Source organism: Chiloscyllium plagiosum, unplaced genomic scaffold (assembly GCF_037043375.1).
Source record: "Chiloscyllium plagiosum isolate Xiang-an unplaced genomic scaffold, Cpla_swu_hap1 HiC_scaffold_1, whole genome shotgun sequence".
NCBI classification, from domain to species: Eukaryota; Metazoa; Chordata; class Chondrichthyes; order Orectolobiformes; family Hemiscylliidae; genus Chiloscyllium; species Chiloscyllium plagiosum.
The window spans coordinates 21,277,654-21,293,554 of NW_028270139.1; the positions used below are offsets into that span (position 1 = coordinate 21,277,654).

At 40.5% G+C, this 15,901-nt stretch overlaps 1 protein-coding gene across 2 annotated transcripts in view; it reads left to right on the forward strand.

The window, feature by feature from the left end:
• lyar (Ly1 antibody reactive homolog (mouse)) overlaps positions 1-15,901 on the forward strand; it is a 36,646-nt gene that overhangs the window by 3,521 nt on the left and 17,224 nt on the right. The window contains exons 2-7 of one of the 2 annotated variants that reach the window (XM_043698225.2): positions 188-272; positions 1,391-1,559; positions 2,036-2,150; positions 3,638-3,745; positions 5,163-5,246; positions 13,602-14,001. In XM_043698225.2, coding sequence (XP_043554160.1) covers positions 1,438-1,559; positions 2,036-2,150; positions 3,638-3,745; positions 5,163-5,246; positions 13,602-14,001 — 829 coding nt within the window. In that variant the 5' untranslated portion in view covers positions 188-272; positions 1,391-1,437. The remainder of the gene's footprint in view (positions 1-187; positions 273-1,390; positions 1,560-2,035; positions 2,151-3,637; positions 3,746-5,162; positions 5,247-13,601; positions 14,002-15,901) is intronic. The other variant, XM_087979804.1, reaches the window with a different exon arrangement.

Below are 15,901 nucleotides of genomic sequence, written 5' to 3' on the forward strand. Positions count from 1 at the left end.
TTTTGTTCCTTTAAACTTTGCAGTAGTTTGATACAACTAAATGATTTGTTAGGCCATGTAAGAGGGCATTTAGCCTACCACATTGTTGTGGGGCTGGAGACTAATTAGGCCAGACAGGTGAGAACGACACAGAAACAGTTCAAAAGAAGAGTTGTGACTCAATGCTAACTCTGCTTTCTCTCCACAGATACTGCCAGATGTGTGGAGTTCCTCCAACGACTTCTGTTTTTATTTCAGATTTCCAGCATCTGCAATTCTTTGGTTTATTTAAGGTAAGAATGGCAGATTTCCTTCCCTAAAGGACTTAGTAGAGCAGCTTTTATTTTAAAATGACAATCGACAATGATTCCATGGTTGCTGTTAAGCCATCTTTTTGTTCTATATTTTATTGAATTCTACCAGAAGTTAACATTAGTTTGGGGTCTGGATAACTAGTCCATTGACATTATGATAATGTCATTGCCTTCCATGGTTTCAGAGCTATCTTTTTCCATCACTGGTACCATTTTCTTTCACCTGTGTAACTTTGTTTACATCTGCTTTTGGTAGAAATACTTATTTCTGAAATTCTCCTCTATCCCTACACATATCTATTTCATTGCACTCTTGAATGGCCTTCCAATTTCTAGCCAATGGAATGTACCCATAACTCAGCTACCAAGATCTTAACTGGCACTAAGTCCTGTCCACCCATCATTCCTGTCCTCGAATCTACATTGCGTTCTGGCACAACAAGGCCGTGATTTTTAAAATCTCGAAGTAATTTTGCCTCTTCCTATTTCTCGTCCTTGATTCAGCCATACAGCTCTTCTGTGCTTGACTAGTTCTTGCCTTTTCTCTGTTCATGATTTTCTTCTTCTCTCTGTTGGCACTCAAACCTCCTAATGCCTTGGACCTAAACTCTGAAATTCCCTCTTTACTTGCTCCTTAACATTTTTGCTAACTGCTGAAAGTAAGCTTTAGTACTGTGCTTAATATCTTTTGCACCTTTCTCGTGATTTGCTCACTCTTAGTGACTGTTGTAATAGATTTGACTGAGTTTCTTCGTTAAATCCCCTGACCTATTTGAATAGGTCCAATTTTCTATCACCTGGTAAAGCAAAATACTGTAGATACTGGAAACCTGAAGTGTAACAGGAAATGCTAGAAATACTCAGCAAGTTAAGCAGCATGAATGGAAAGCTTAAAACAGTGTTAATCTTTTAAATTAATGGCTTTTCATCAGAACTGACTCTGGACAGAAGTGTGAATAACAGGATTTATTTGATGTTTACTATTTCATCCATTATCCTAAAGCCAACTGCAATAATAAGAGAACATCAGCATTAGTAAAGCCTATATTTGGACTGATTATTTTTCCATTTCTGAGATATATTTTTTGGTGTTACAGGTATTGCTTTGTGGTGAGTGAGGAGAAGGGACGTAGAATAAAAAAAAATGGTGGTCTTCATCTGTAATGGATGTGGAGCATCAGTTAAGAAAGCTCAAGTGGAAAAGCATTTTAATAGTTGTCGGAATTGTCCATGTTTGTCATGTATTGACTGTGGGAAGGACTTTTGGTAAGTGTCATGGGTACGTAAGAGGTTATAGCTTGTTAATGGATGTCATATTCTATCTAAATTTTAAGGGTTTTATTAAGAGTTTGTTTTGTTTTACTTTGATGTTCATCTGAGATGACTTATTGGCATTCCCATTGCTTGTAAGGCTGTACTTTGGTTACCTCTGCTGCTGCTGACATAATGCTTGTACATTGTGCCAGCTGTGATCTCCCCCCACCGTCCTCCTGCTGCTGTTATCTAATGATGGTTGCAAAATGATTGAATTGATAGCACTGTATATAGTTCAACATGCTGTCAGCATATGTGGAGCTAAACTATTTAATCTTTGCAGCTGTAGTTTTGAAGATTACTCTTTAAGTTTGCGCTTACATTGTTAACTATGGTCAATGAAATTGTAAATAAAAGCTCACTCCTACATAATCGAAATAAAATAATAGTTGACAATCCTCTGAAAAGAAGTCTGCAACTGTTTATAGGGGAGAGGATTACAAGACACATATTAAATGCATCAGTGAAGATGAAAAGTATGGTGGTAAAGGATTTGAAGCCAAGGCCAAAAAAGGTGATTTGAAACAACAGCAGTGGATAGAGGTAAATAAATCTTTCTTTGCATCTCACACTTAGTGTGCTTCTAGGAACTCAAAAGGCTGCAATAGTTCATCCATGTTTTAAAATGTTTGTCAGTTGTAGCGGGCTGCTCAACTCTAATCAAATCTTGCCCACCTTTTATGTTGTTGATGGTAGTCGCGTAAAAGTTTCTACATAACATTGTTGAATACATTTTTATTACATCAAATAAGACCACGTATGACCAGCAGGCCTTAAGTGAGATTTTTGGGGATTTAATAAAAGCACTAAATGTGTATTCAAGAATTTCTTGAACCATTCTGATCGCTTGACTTCAGGAGATTTTGAAAGGCTACATTTGCCGACACTGGTGCATTGTGCACGTTTGCCCGTAGTTCCAGTGTAAGCAAATGCTGTCATTTCAAAAATCAAAATAGAAAATTTTGGAAACTGCAGTGAAGTTTAAAATGATTTGAGTGTATACAGTGTATGTTGTTTTGTTGAATGTGGACTCCAGTTCAAGAGCAGTTGGATTCTGGTACTTTAATATTTAAACATATGAGCAGCAAGAGGTAATTCAGCCCCTTGAGAGGGACCCTCTTGTGGCACTGTGATTCTGTCCCTACCCCACTCCAGAAATGTGTAACCCATGAAAGAATTTCCTTTATAAAAGAAAACCTGCTGCTAATTTATACTGCTTTTAAGTGCAGTAATCAAGCAAAAGGAAATGAAGTTATATTTTCTTATCATTGTTTACTGCAGTTTTTGTTTGTAGCATTTGTTATCGATTGTAATAGTGAGTCTGACATGGAAACAATGTGTTGGAGAAACCCAGCAGGTCTTTGAGCATCTCTGGACAGAGAAGCAGTTAATATTTAACTATGACTCATATTTAACTATGACTCTTTTTTTCAGGAACTGAACTGTGTTTCATACATTGTGTGTATTATTTAATAAAGGTTGTATGCATTTTAGATTTGTGATGAAACTTTAAGAGGTGTATTTTGTCCTTTTTTTTTAAACGAACAAAGGTTGCCAAGTGGTCTCTTCCAAGCCAAAAAAGTAAACAGCTTGTGAAAACTTGGGTTTTATTTTGAAAATTGTGGAGTTTGCAATTCTACCTGTGTCTGCATATGTTTCCTCTGATGCTCCAGTTTCCTCCCACAGTCCAAAGATGTGCAGGTTGTATGGAATGACCGTGTTAAATTGCCCACAGTATCAAGGGATGTGCAGGTTAGGTGGATTAGCGATGGGAATACAGGGTTAGGGTAGAGGCTTGGGTCCTGATGGGTCTTTGGAGGGTCAGTGTGGACTCGATTGGCTAAATGGCCTGCTTCCACATGTTGGGATTCTATTCGAGAAGCTGCATAAATGGATGGAGTCAGGCTGCCACAGAACTATGGTTTTAGTTTATCTTTCATTGGTTGCTGGGGTTTTGAACCTTGTTGTCTCTGTCTTGCTCTTGCGCTCCCTCTCTGTCTGTTAACTTTAGTCTGTTTTCCCGTATATAGACAGTCCATCAAATCATGAATGAATCAAATGTTAACCCCAAGGTGCGTGAAATTCTGGAACAAATCAATTCTTATGATAACATACCTCGAAAAAAAGCCAAATTTCAGGTTTGTGTGTTTTGACTTTTTTCTGTTTAATGATAACCTGATTTTTATATTGTGACATATTTGCCACAGTGCATTTTCATAAAATTTACACAAGTGCAGAATTTGAGCAGTTTATAAGATGGAAAAAGCTCCTATGGGATGTTTCAAAACATTGGATAAAACAATAATTTCATTAAGCATATAATTTAAACAGACTCCCCAGGGTACCCCATCATTTACTGTATAAAACTACTTTTCTATATTCACAGTTTGTTACTTGCTGCACAATAGCAAGTGGAAAGCATTATGAATTTTGATGGCTTGTTTAGGTAACCGTCCTTCATTGTGATAGGTAATGTGAAATAAGGTTAAATTGGGAGTTGTTAATGCAACTGCATGTGAGGAGTGGAAGTCACTTTCTCAAGCTTTTAAAATTGTAGCCATTACTTGGAAGTCTCCTTTAGTTTCTCTCAATGTCACCTAATATAGTGTTAATAGAGTAAATGCAATGTGCTTCAGAATTATTAGTGTTGAGTAGTTCAGTTGGCTGAATGGTCAGTTTATGATGCAGACTGTTGCCAACATCATTGATTAAATTCTTGCAACTGCTGACATTATCATGAAGGACTCTCCTTCTCAACTTCTCCCCTCATCTGAGGTGTGGTGACCCTTAGATTAAATTACCACCAGTCGTCCATCTTTCTAATGAGACAGCAGCTCTATAATCTGATAGGACCGAGGCAACTTTACCAGCTCTTACTTTCATTAGTAGCCTATCTTTGATCAGAGATCTTTGCAGCTTGAATTGTTTACACTTTTTCAGATGAGAGTTTACAACAGCTCAGCATTTTAAGACAGCTGTGCAGCTGTAACAAAGTGATACCTAGGTTCGTTTCCGTGTATATGTGTGTATACGTGTTCAAATACAGGCAATTTATAAATGTTTATGTGAATACCAAATTCTGAAAGTATGCATTTTGAGGCATCTGTGACTTAATGTACAGTTTAATATACTGACGTACAAACAACCTATCAATACATGAAAAGAAAACTTCAAAGTGCTGAAAATCTGCAATAAAAACAAAATTAATAAATATACCCACAAAGTCAGTCAGCATCTGTAAAGATAGATTCTAATGTTCCAAATCCATAATCTTTGAGAGTCAAAGATGCATTCTGAAACATAATTTTCTCTTTACAGATGTTGATATATTTTGTGTGCGTGTGTTGCCAGCATTTTCATCTTGTTTTGAACAGCTTGAAGAATTTTCAAAGGTCCAAAGTTGAATTCGAATTGTGCTAAGAAAGCTTGTTTCTGATGGTCTTAAAAATAAAAATTTGAAGGATTGACTTAATAGCAATAGTCAATTTCAGAAACAGCACAAATTACATGCAGAGAAAATACACAGGTATTTATATATTTTCCATTGTATTGCAGAACTGGATGAAAAACAGTTTGCAGATCTACAGTGAGGCACTACAGGGGCAGGTTTGGGAGATCTTTGCTGCTGCTCTCTCCAAAGTAAGTCAATGTGCACAACTGCAATTCCAACTCCAATAGATCACCTGCAATTGACCTTAGGTCAAAATAGAATGCGTTACGTGCTTTGGTTTTCCCAAAGTTATTAGAAAGTTCCAGGATTGGCAGTGAATCAATCATAGCTAATGAATCACGATTATCACTTTGAATAAATCAATAAAGAGATTCTACAAGTACATTAAGGACAAAAGAGCAACTAAGGGGAGAATAGGACTCCTTAAAGATCAACAAGGCTGTCTCTCTGTAGACCCACTCGAAATGGGTGGGATACTAAACGAATATTTTGCCTCAGTATCTACTGTGGAAAAAGACATGCAAACTGGGAACTTGGGCAAATAAATAGTAATGTCTTAAACAGTCCATATTATGGAAGAGGAGCTGCTGGAGGTCTGAAATGCATAAAGGTATGTAAGTCAATAGACAATAGGTGCAGGAGTAGGTCATTCTGCCCTTCGAGCCTAAACCACCATTCAATATGATCATGGATGATCATCCTTAATCAGTATCCTGTTCCTGCCTTATCTCCATAACCCTTGATCCCACTATCCTTGAGAGCTCTATTCAACTCTTTCTGAAATGAATCCAGAGACTGGGCCTCCACTGCCCTCTGGGGCAGAGCATTCCACACAGCCACCACTCTCTGGGTGACGAAGTTTCTCCGCAACTCTGTCCCAAATGGTCTACCCCGTATTTTTAAGCTGTTTCCTCTGGTTTGGCACTCCCCCATCAGCGGAAACATATTTCCTGCCTCCAGAGTGTCCTTTAATTGTCTTATACGTCTCAATCAGATCCTGTCTCAGTCTTCTAAACTCAAGGGTATACAAGCCCAGTCACTCCAGTCTTTCAGCGTAAGGTAGTCCCGCCATTCCAGGAATTGGCCTCGTGAACCTATGCTGCACTCCCTCAATAGCCAGAATGTCTTTCCTCAAATTTGGAGACCAGAACTGCACAGTACTCCAGGTGTGGTCTCACCAGGGCCCTGTACAGCTGCAGAAGAACCTCTTTGCTTCTATACTCCATCCCTCTTGTTATGAAGGCCAGCATGCTATTAGCCACCTTCACTACCTGCTGTACCTGCATGCTTACCTTCATTGACTGGTGTACAAGAACACCCAGATCTCTTTGTACTGCCCCTTTACCTAAATTGATTCCATTTAGGTAGTAATCTGCCTTCCTGTTCTTTCCACCAAAGTGGATAACCATACATTTATCCACATTAAACTGCATCTGCCATGCACCTGACCACTCGCCTAACCTGTCCAGGTCACCCTGTAATCTCCTAACATCCTCCTCACATTTCACCCTGCCACCTAGCTTAGTATCATCAGCAAATTTGCTAATGTTATTGCTAATATCTTCTTCTATACCAATATATATTGTAAAAAGCTGCGGTTCCAGCACTGATCCCTGCGGTACCCCACTGGTCACTGCCTGCCATTCCGAAATGGAGCCGTTTATCACTACTCTTTGTCACCTGTCAGCCAACCAACTTTCAATCCAAGTTAGTACTTTGCCCCCAATACCATGCGCCCTAATTTTGCTCACTAACCTCCTATGTGGGACTTTATCAAAAGCTTTCTGAAAGTCCAGGTACACTACATCTACTGATCTCCCTCGTCCATCTTCAGAGTTACATCCTCAAACAATTCCAGAAGATTAGTCAAGGATGATTTCCCCTTCATAAATTCATGCTGACTCTGACCTATCCTGTTACTACTATCCAGATGTGTCGTAATTTCATCCTTTATAATAGACTCCAGCATCTTTCCCACCACTGAAGTTAGACTAACTGGTCTATAATTTCCTGTTTTCTCTCTCCCACCTTTCTTAAAAAGTGGTACAACATTAGCCACCCTCCAATCCGCAGGAACTGATCCCGAATCTATCGAACTCTGGAAAATAATCACCAATGCATCCACGATTTCTCGAGCCACCTTCTTCAGTACCCTGGGATGTAGATCATCAGGCCCTGGGGACTTATCAACCTTCAGACCTAACAGTCTCTCCAACACCAATTCCTGGCAAATATAAATTCCCTTAAGTTCAGGTCCTTCAGCCACTGTTACCTCAGGGAGATTGTTTGTATCTTCCCCAGTGAACACAGATCTGAAGTACCAATTCAATTCTTCTGCCATTTCTTTGTTCCCCGTAACATATTCCCCTAATTCTGTCTTCAAGGGCCCAATTTTAGTTTTAACCATTTTTTTGCCTTTCACATACCTAAAAGAGCTTTTACTATCCTCCTTTATATTTTTCACCAGATTACCTTCGTACCTCATTTTTTTTTCTGCGTATTTCCTTCTTAGTAATCCTCTGTTGTTCTTTAAAAGCTTCCCAGTCCTCCGTTTTCCCACTTATCTTTGCTATGTTATACTTTTTCTCTTTTAACTTTATATGTTTCTTAACTTCCCTCGTCAGCCACGGCTACCCATGCCTCCTCCTAGGATCGATCTTCCTTTTTGGAATGAATTGATCCAGCATGTTCTGCATTATACACTGAAATATCTGCCATTGTTCCTCCACTGTCATCCCTGCTAAGGTATTGCACCATTGTACTTTGGCCAGCTCCTCCCTCATAGCTCCATTGTTCCCTTTATTCAACAGAAGTACTGTCACTTCCGACTGTATCCTCTCCCTCTCAAGTTGCAGATTGAAGCTTATTGTATTATGGTCACTACTTCCTAATGGCTCCTTCACTTCGAGGGCCCTGATCAATTCTGGTTTGTTGCACAATACCAGATCCAGAATTGCCTTCTCCCTGGTATGCTCCAGCACCAGAATCCGTCTCGGAGGCACTCCACAAAGTCTCTTTCTTGAGATCCAATACCATCCTGATTCTCCCAGTCTACCTGCATGTTGAAATCCCCCATAACAACTGTAGTAACATTTTTTGCGACAGGCCAATTTCAGCTCCTGATTCAACTTACATCTGACATCCAGACTACTGTTTGGGGGCCTGTAGATAATTCCCAAGAGGATCTTTTTACCCTTAGAATTTCTCAGCTCTATCCATACGGACTCTACATCCCCTGATTCTAGGTCCCCCCGCGCAAGGGACTGAATATCATCCCTTACCAACATGGCCACTGCAACCCCCTCTGCCCGTCCCTGGGACCTGATCAAGTGTATCCCAGGAATTGTGGGAAGCTAAGGAACAAATTTCAGGGTTCTAATAGAGAGATTTGTATCACAGACAGCCACCTTCCAGGTCTTCCAGCACTTCAATCGTGCAAATGTTGTGCTTTTATTTAGGAACGGCTATAAGGAAAAGCCTGAGAATTATAGACTGGTGAGTTTGACATCAGTGGTGGGGACGTTGTTGGAGCAGTTTCTGAGAGACTGAATTTACATGCTTTTGGAGAGGTAGGGACTGATTAGGATCGTCAGCATGACTTTGTGCATTGGATATCATCTCTCAAACTTGATTGAGTTTTTTTGTAGAACTGACCAAGTACATAGCTGATGGCAGAGTGGTAGGTGCTGTCTGCATAGACTTAAGTAAGGGTCTGCTTGATAGACTAGTTAGTAATGTTAGATCCCTTGGGATTCAGGGACCGCTAGTCAACTGGATACGAAACTGGCTTGTCAGTAGGAGAGAGGGTGGTGGTAAAGGTTACTTTTTGGATAGGAGGTCTGTGACCAGCGGTGTGCCACAATGATTAGTGCTGGGTCCAATGTTTGACATTTCTATAAACAATTTAGATGACAATATAAGAAGCGTGATTAGTAAGTTTGTGAATGACACCAGAATTAGTGGTACAGTGCGCAGTGAGGAAGATTATCCAAGAGTACGATGGGGTTTTGATCAGCTGGGCTAAGGAGTGGCAGATGGAATTTAATTTAATTTAGATAATTGCAAGGTGTTGCATTTTAGTAAGACAAACCAGGGCAAGATTACACAGTTAATGTTGGGTAGTGTTGCTGAATAAAAAAACCTAGAGGTTCAGGTACATAGTTCCTTGAAAGTTGCATCACAGATTGACAGGGTGGTGAAGAAGGCATTTGGTGCACTCGTCTTCATTGGTCAGAGCATCGACTGTAGGAGTTAGGACGTTGTGTTGCCGCTGTACAGTACTTTTGTGAGGTCTCTTTTGGAGTACTGTGTACAGTTCTGGTTGCCCTGCTATAGGAGGGATATTATTAAATTGGAGAGGGTGCAGAAAAGATGTACAAGGATGTTACCAGAATTGAGTTATCATGGCTGTGAGTATGTTCACCGAGCTGAGAAGTTTATTTGTAGATGTTTCATTCCCTGTCGAGGTGACATCTTCAGAGCTTTGGAGCCTCCTCTGAAGTACTGCTGTAATGTGCCTTCTGGAATTTATTTGATTCCGTTTCTGCTGTTTCCGGTTGCAGGTTCCGGTTGTTCGTTGCAGTGGCCAGTATATCGGTCTAGGTCTATGTGCTTGTTGATGGAGACTGTGGACTGGTATCATGCTTCTAGGAATTCCCTGGCTGTCCTCTGTTTGGCTTGTCCTATGATCATTGTTTTGTCCCAGTCAACTTTGTGGTCCCTGTCATCTGTGTGTATGGCTACTAGGGACAGCTGGTCGTGGCGTTTCGTGGCTAGTTGGTGTTTGTAAATGCACATTTTTAGTTGTCTGCCTGTTTGCTTTGTATAGTGTTTCGTGCAGTCTTCGCATGGAATTTTGTAAATTACGTTAGTCTTGCACATGATGGGCATAGGGTCTTGTGTTCTGGTGAGTTGTCTGAGCATGCCTGTCGGTTTACGGGTTGTCATGAATCCCAGTGGGCAGAGAAGTCTGGCTGTCAGTTCGAGACACTTTTTACTATAAGGTAGCATGGCTAATGAGTTAGGTCATGGCATGTCTCGTCACGGGTTTGTCTGGTAGACATCTGCAGATGAAATTGCGGGGATATCCATTCTTGGTTAATACTCGGTAGAGGTGTTCGTCTTCCCTTCCTAGGTCTGGAGTGCTGCAGTGTGTTGTAGCCATTTTGAACAGGGTCCTAATTGTGTTTTGGGTGGCTGCTGTTGCAATTCAGGACTTGGTTGGTGTGTATTGCTTTCCTGTACACTGTAGTGGGGCATACACCATTCTGTGTTCTTTGTACCATCACAATGGGGGTTGATTGTTGGTTTCCTTCTCTCTCTCAAGTATGATCCCTGTGAGTACGGTGTTGATGATTTGATGGTTTGAGTTAAGGATAGGCTGGGACTATGTTCCCTGAACTGTATGAGGTTGAGGGGTGACCTTGTAGAGAGTTATAAAATCATGAGGGGCATTTATTCAGGTGAATTGCAAAGGTCTTTTCCCTAGGGTAGGGGAATTCAAAATAGAGGACATAATTTTAAAATTAGAGGGGAAAGTTTTTAAAAAGAATTGAATTGCCAGAGGACATGATAGGTGTAGGGGGAAAGTGAGGGCTGCAGATGCTGGAGATGTGTTGCTGGAAAAGCGCAGCAGGTCAGGCAGCATCCAAGGAACAGGAGAATCGACGTTTCGGGCTTATGCCCGAAACATCGATTCTCCTGTTCCTTGGATGCTGCCTGACCTGCTGCGCATGATAGGTGTCGGTACAGTTACAACATTTAAAAGACAATTGGGCAGGTACATGAACAGGAAAGGTTTAGAGGGATATGAGCCAAAAGCAGGCAAATAGGACTAGTTTAGTTTGGGAAACCTGGTCAGCGTGGATGAGTTGGACCAATGGGTCTATTTCCATGCTGTAAGACTCTGCCTCTATGGTCATTTGACCTAGGTGCATGATGACTCTCGAGCAATCCAGTCGATCGCATTCCTTGGTCTATCTCCATAGCTCTGAAAATTTATTTCAATTGCTTCTTTTTGAAATCATTCATTGTTTTTCACAGGAGTAGAGACATTTTCTCTCCAAACATTCTCTTTCCTAAAACCTTAAATCAATATCACTTACTGCTTTTACCATCAGCACATGAGAACAGCTTTGCTTTGTTACCTTAGCTAAACATGTCATAATCACATCAAATCTCCCCTAAATACCTTGAGGACTCTTGCATCCTTGCCACAGTGAGTACAGTAATTGTATGCTAACCAGAACGTTTTAAAGGTTCAGCATTACTTCTTGCTTATGTACTTTAATACTTCTATTGACGAAGCCCAGGATCCAATATGCCTTGCTAACTTATCCCTCACTGTGTCCTGATGCATGGATGTGCAGCCACTAATCATTCGGTTCCTGGGCCCTGTTTTGAAGCATTGCCATTTATTCTGTATTAGAAGGGATAGGGAGAAGAAATCTGACATTTCTCGGTGCTAGATCCCATCTGCTACTTGTTGCCCATTCTGTCATCGTCGCTATGTTCTGGTGTAATCCATTAGCATTATCCTTTCTCTCAGCCACAGCTCATAAATTTTGTACAGTCGACAAACTTTAAAATGTTGTTCTGTATTAAAATATCCAAAATATTTTAATATATTAAAAAACATATTTGGCCCGAGGACTGAATTTGGGGAACTCTGCTTCATCCATTCTCTTCTTTGTATAAAAGAACCATTGTCAAGACAACCTACTGTCTTCTGTACTTGAGCCAATTTTCTATCAAAGCTGACATTGATCTTCCTATTCCATGAACTCCAGTTTTGATGACCAGCATACTTTGTTACTTATCAAATGCTTCCTCAAAATCAATATGTACAGTATTCCCTTCATCAACATTCTTTGTTACTTCATCAAAATGTTTAATTTAATTAGTGGAGCACAATCTGCTTTGTGCTGGCTCTCCGTTATTAATGCAAAGCGCTCTAAATTTGATTTTATTTTCCCAATTTTTCTTTCTTTTACCTGATGTTAAACTGACCGTGTGCTGTAGTTTCTGGGACTTTCCTCACACCCTTCTTGGGTACTCTCAAATCCTCCAACACTTCCCTCTAGGGAAGATTGTAACACTTTTAGCAAACTTTCAACCCATGAAATTCACCGTTCGATCTTTGGTCACCTCAACCGAGTTTGTCTCAGCACCTGGGGATTGGTTAGATTCAACCTGGTTAAATTAACTATTCAACTATTGATGAATGGCTATGACAAAAGAGGCAAAGAATATGGAGAAGTCTGACTGATGGGTTGTACAGAACATCTCAGAGTCTGCTGACCTGGTCTAAGAATTAAGCTTAACAGTTAATTGTCCTTCTTGTTGCCTTTTAGCAGTGTTAAAATCTGGTAGTGAAGGAGCATACGGTAAATATGGGCTTTTAGGTGGGAAGAAATCCCATGGTAGGATGGGGGTGATACCATGAAGAGGTATCCGAGCAAGGACAAAAATTTTCAAATCGATATGTTTGGTGATGCAGAGAACCAGTAGAAGTTGGAGAGTGTTAGACTGATTTATGGGTCTTAATGCAAAAAAGAGCAGCATTGGAGACATAAGCCTTAAGATAATTTAAAGCATTGGATAGATGTTTGCAGTAGGACAGATGAGGCGGTGGCCAGAACAACCACTTTAATTGCATTGGTATGGATAGTTTGGGGGCAGAGTAGTTGTGGGTAAGGAAGCCGAAATTGTGCACATGATTAGATCTACAGCTGCCAGATGAAAAGATAAGAGTACATCCTCAAGGAAATAATTTGAGAACACAGTACAGAGGAATCCCAATTAATTGAATGCCGGATGACATAGTTAGCCAAGCATCGGGACCTTGCAATCATGTTCGGATAATCCAAAATTTGGTTAATTGGATGCTGGATGATCGAGGTTCCTCTACTCTAAAACATTAAAGGTGGTCAAATGGAAGTCTGACTTAAATGCTTGAATAGACAAAACAAAAAGCACTTGACCAAATAACTTTCAAATGCATTTAGAATCCTAGGTTTTATGAATCAGAGACAAGGAATACGAAAGCAAGGGGTAATGCTTAACTTTGCCAAAGCATTGTTTAGATTTTGGTTAGAATGAAAAGCAAAACAAAAGCTTGAGCACCTTGTATAGGTTTACCAACGTCATTGAAAAGTGACTGAAGATTCATTACCTGGTGTCAAAGATCAAAGGCTTTACTTGCAAGAGACACTAATGAATTTGGAGTCTTTAACACTAGAACAACAGAGTAGAAGTTTAATATTCGAGCTGTGTTGAGTGAAATCAGGAAAGAAAGGGTAGTGGAAATTTTGAACTGGCTCCCCAAAGAACTGGATACTGGATTATTTGAAGTCTTTTCTGAAACAAGATTGACAAAACAGCAGTCCACTCCTGCTGTAGCCCAGAGCAGGTTAAGAGCACAATGTTGTAATGTAGTAGAAATATTCATATAATACAGAGCATGTTCTACTTTGACATTTTGATACTGTAATTAATGATTCATGCCATATAATACCTAAATAAATTAAATTTGATTTGTGTAGGATAAAGCTAAACAGCAAGAAAACGAGACTCCAAATGGTGTCACCCCATCAAAATCAGTGGAAGCAGACCAGAACCAGGCACCTGCAGTCAAAAGTGAAGAGAAGGGAAGAAACAAACAGGAAGCAAAAGAGAAAGGACAGAAAAAATCCAAAAAGAAAAAGAAGCTGTTAAACTCAGAGGAATGTAAAAGTCCTTTAAAGCATGAAACAGATTCTAAAACAAAGGAACAAAAAACCCTGAAGGGAAAAAAGAAAAAGCTTAAAAAACTACACAAGAAAGATGGAGCCCATACTGTGCGGGAAAATGGCAATCAAGCAGAGGGCTGTGAGCAACACAACAGTGAGAATGTACTTGGCAGGAAGAAGGGCAAGAAGCGGAAACAGAAAACATCCAATGAAGGTACGTAATCAGTGCTTTGGATCTTCAGTGAAATACAGAGGAACCTCGATTATCTGAAGGACACCAGCAGGCAGTATTTTTGTTTGGTTAATCGAATTCCGGATAATCAAATGCCGGATAACATAGATTACCCAAGCATCGGGACCTTGCGGTCTTGCCGGATAATCAACGTTCTTCTGTACTTGGAGTAATCCAGTGATTTGCTATTATCTGCTTTAGTGTTTGCAGCGAAAATTCTTGCATTTCAGTCAGCAATCAACGTCTTCTGACCTTCAAAAAGGTTCAGCTGATTTTCTGCAGTTTGAGGAGAAGTTCCAGAGCGATATCTTTGAAAACTGTCGTTTTGTGCGTCTTTCTAACTGTTTCCTCATGGTTGAGGCAAGATATTGGGAAAAGCCCATGAAAACTCAGAGCCAAAAGTCGCAGTTTTTCTGCGCCTCTGGAGGCGGAGGGAACATGGAAATGGCGAAAGCACTGTATTTGGTCAGCTTTCCCAATGTGTTCTCGCTTGCACGTGACACCAGATCCACAGCGATGTGGTTGACTCTTAACTGCTCTCTGGGCAATTGGGAATGGGCAATAAATGCTGCCGAGCCAGCAATGCCCTCATCCCATGAATGAATTATCAAAAAACACAAAAAACAGTTTTTCCAGCAGAGGTGAGTAGCCATTTAAGCTTTTTAAGCCCCAGTTTTTCACTTAAGTGAGACTTGACAAATGGCACACAGGATCCTACTCTGTGTCAGCATTGCAACAACTCACTTGAGACTGTTGCAAATTGGAAATCAGTTGCCTATTAAAATTAACATTTAGTGCTGTCACTAGCACTAAGGTAGAAGACAGCAAGCATGATCTCTTGCATAGCTGGAGAGGTGGGTAATAAACCAGATGTCAATGTTCCCTTTTTTTGGGTGACAGTTTTGGTGTCACTGATTACAATGATCTGTGTAACCCTTTGTATTGACACCGTGATATGGGATCCACCTGTGCAGCAGTTGAGTGGATCTTGGTGGAGCTGCAGTACTGTGAGTAACATATCCGGCTGCAATGACTGAAGGGCACGAGTATGAATCGGGTAATTTGGCCAAAGGCCAGTATTCTTGATCTTTTGGAGCAGCCAGGGCACCGAAGGCTACGCATTTTGCAGCAGGTCATCCCAGAAGTATGGCCGATGATAGTCTTGCCGAGTGATTATACGTTGGCTCCTTTCAGGGTCCTCATGTAGAAATCTTCCTGTGCATGGTGGATTTTGCAATCAGCCATCCATCACAGTTACAATTGTTCATAAAGTTTGTTAATTGGATGTCACTCACCAGGCCAGCATTTTTTTTTGGCATTTCTTATTATCAGCTTGGTTGTTGAGAGTCCGCCACATTGCTGTGAATCTGGAGTCATTTTTATGCCAGAGTGGATAAGGATAGCAGATACCTTTCCCCAAGGGTATTAGTGAACTAGACGGTGTTCAACAATTAACTGTTGTACTAGTTTTCATTTCAGAGTTTTATTGAATTCCGATTTTACCATCTGCCGTGGTGGGATTCAAATCGATGTCCCTAGCCTGGGGTTCAGATTACTAGGCTGGTGACATTAGCACATTAGCTCTCCTATTGCCCTATGTGATGATGTCTGACTCCACTGCATTTGTAACAATGAATCCAAAGAGCTGTAAACCTTATCTCCGTGTACGGGTTTGGTCTTGTGCAGTGGATGGTAGACTACACATGGGGTCATTAAATCACCATCATGGGAGCTAGGGGTGTTTGTCAATAGGCAGGCCTTCAGTTCTTTCAAGTATAAAGCAAATGTGCAATCACCAAAAGTGATTCACCCGGATGCTGTTAGATGGCTGCTATGATGGGCATGTGCTGAGGCAGAGTCAAAAAGTGTGGCGCTGGAAAAG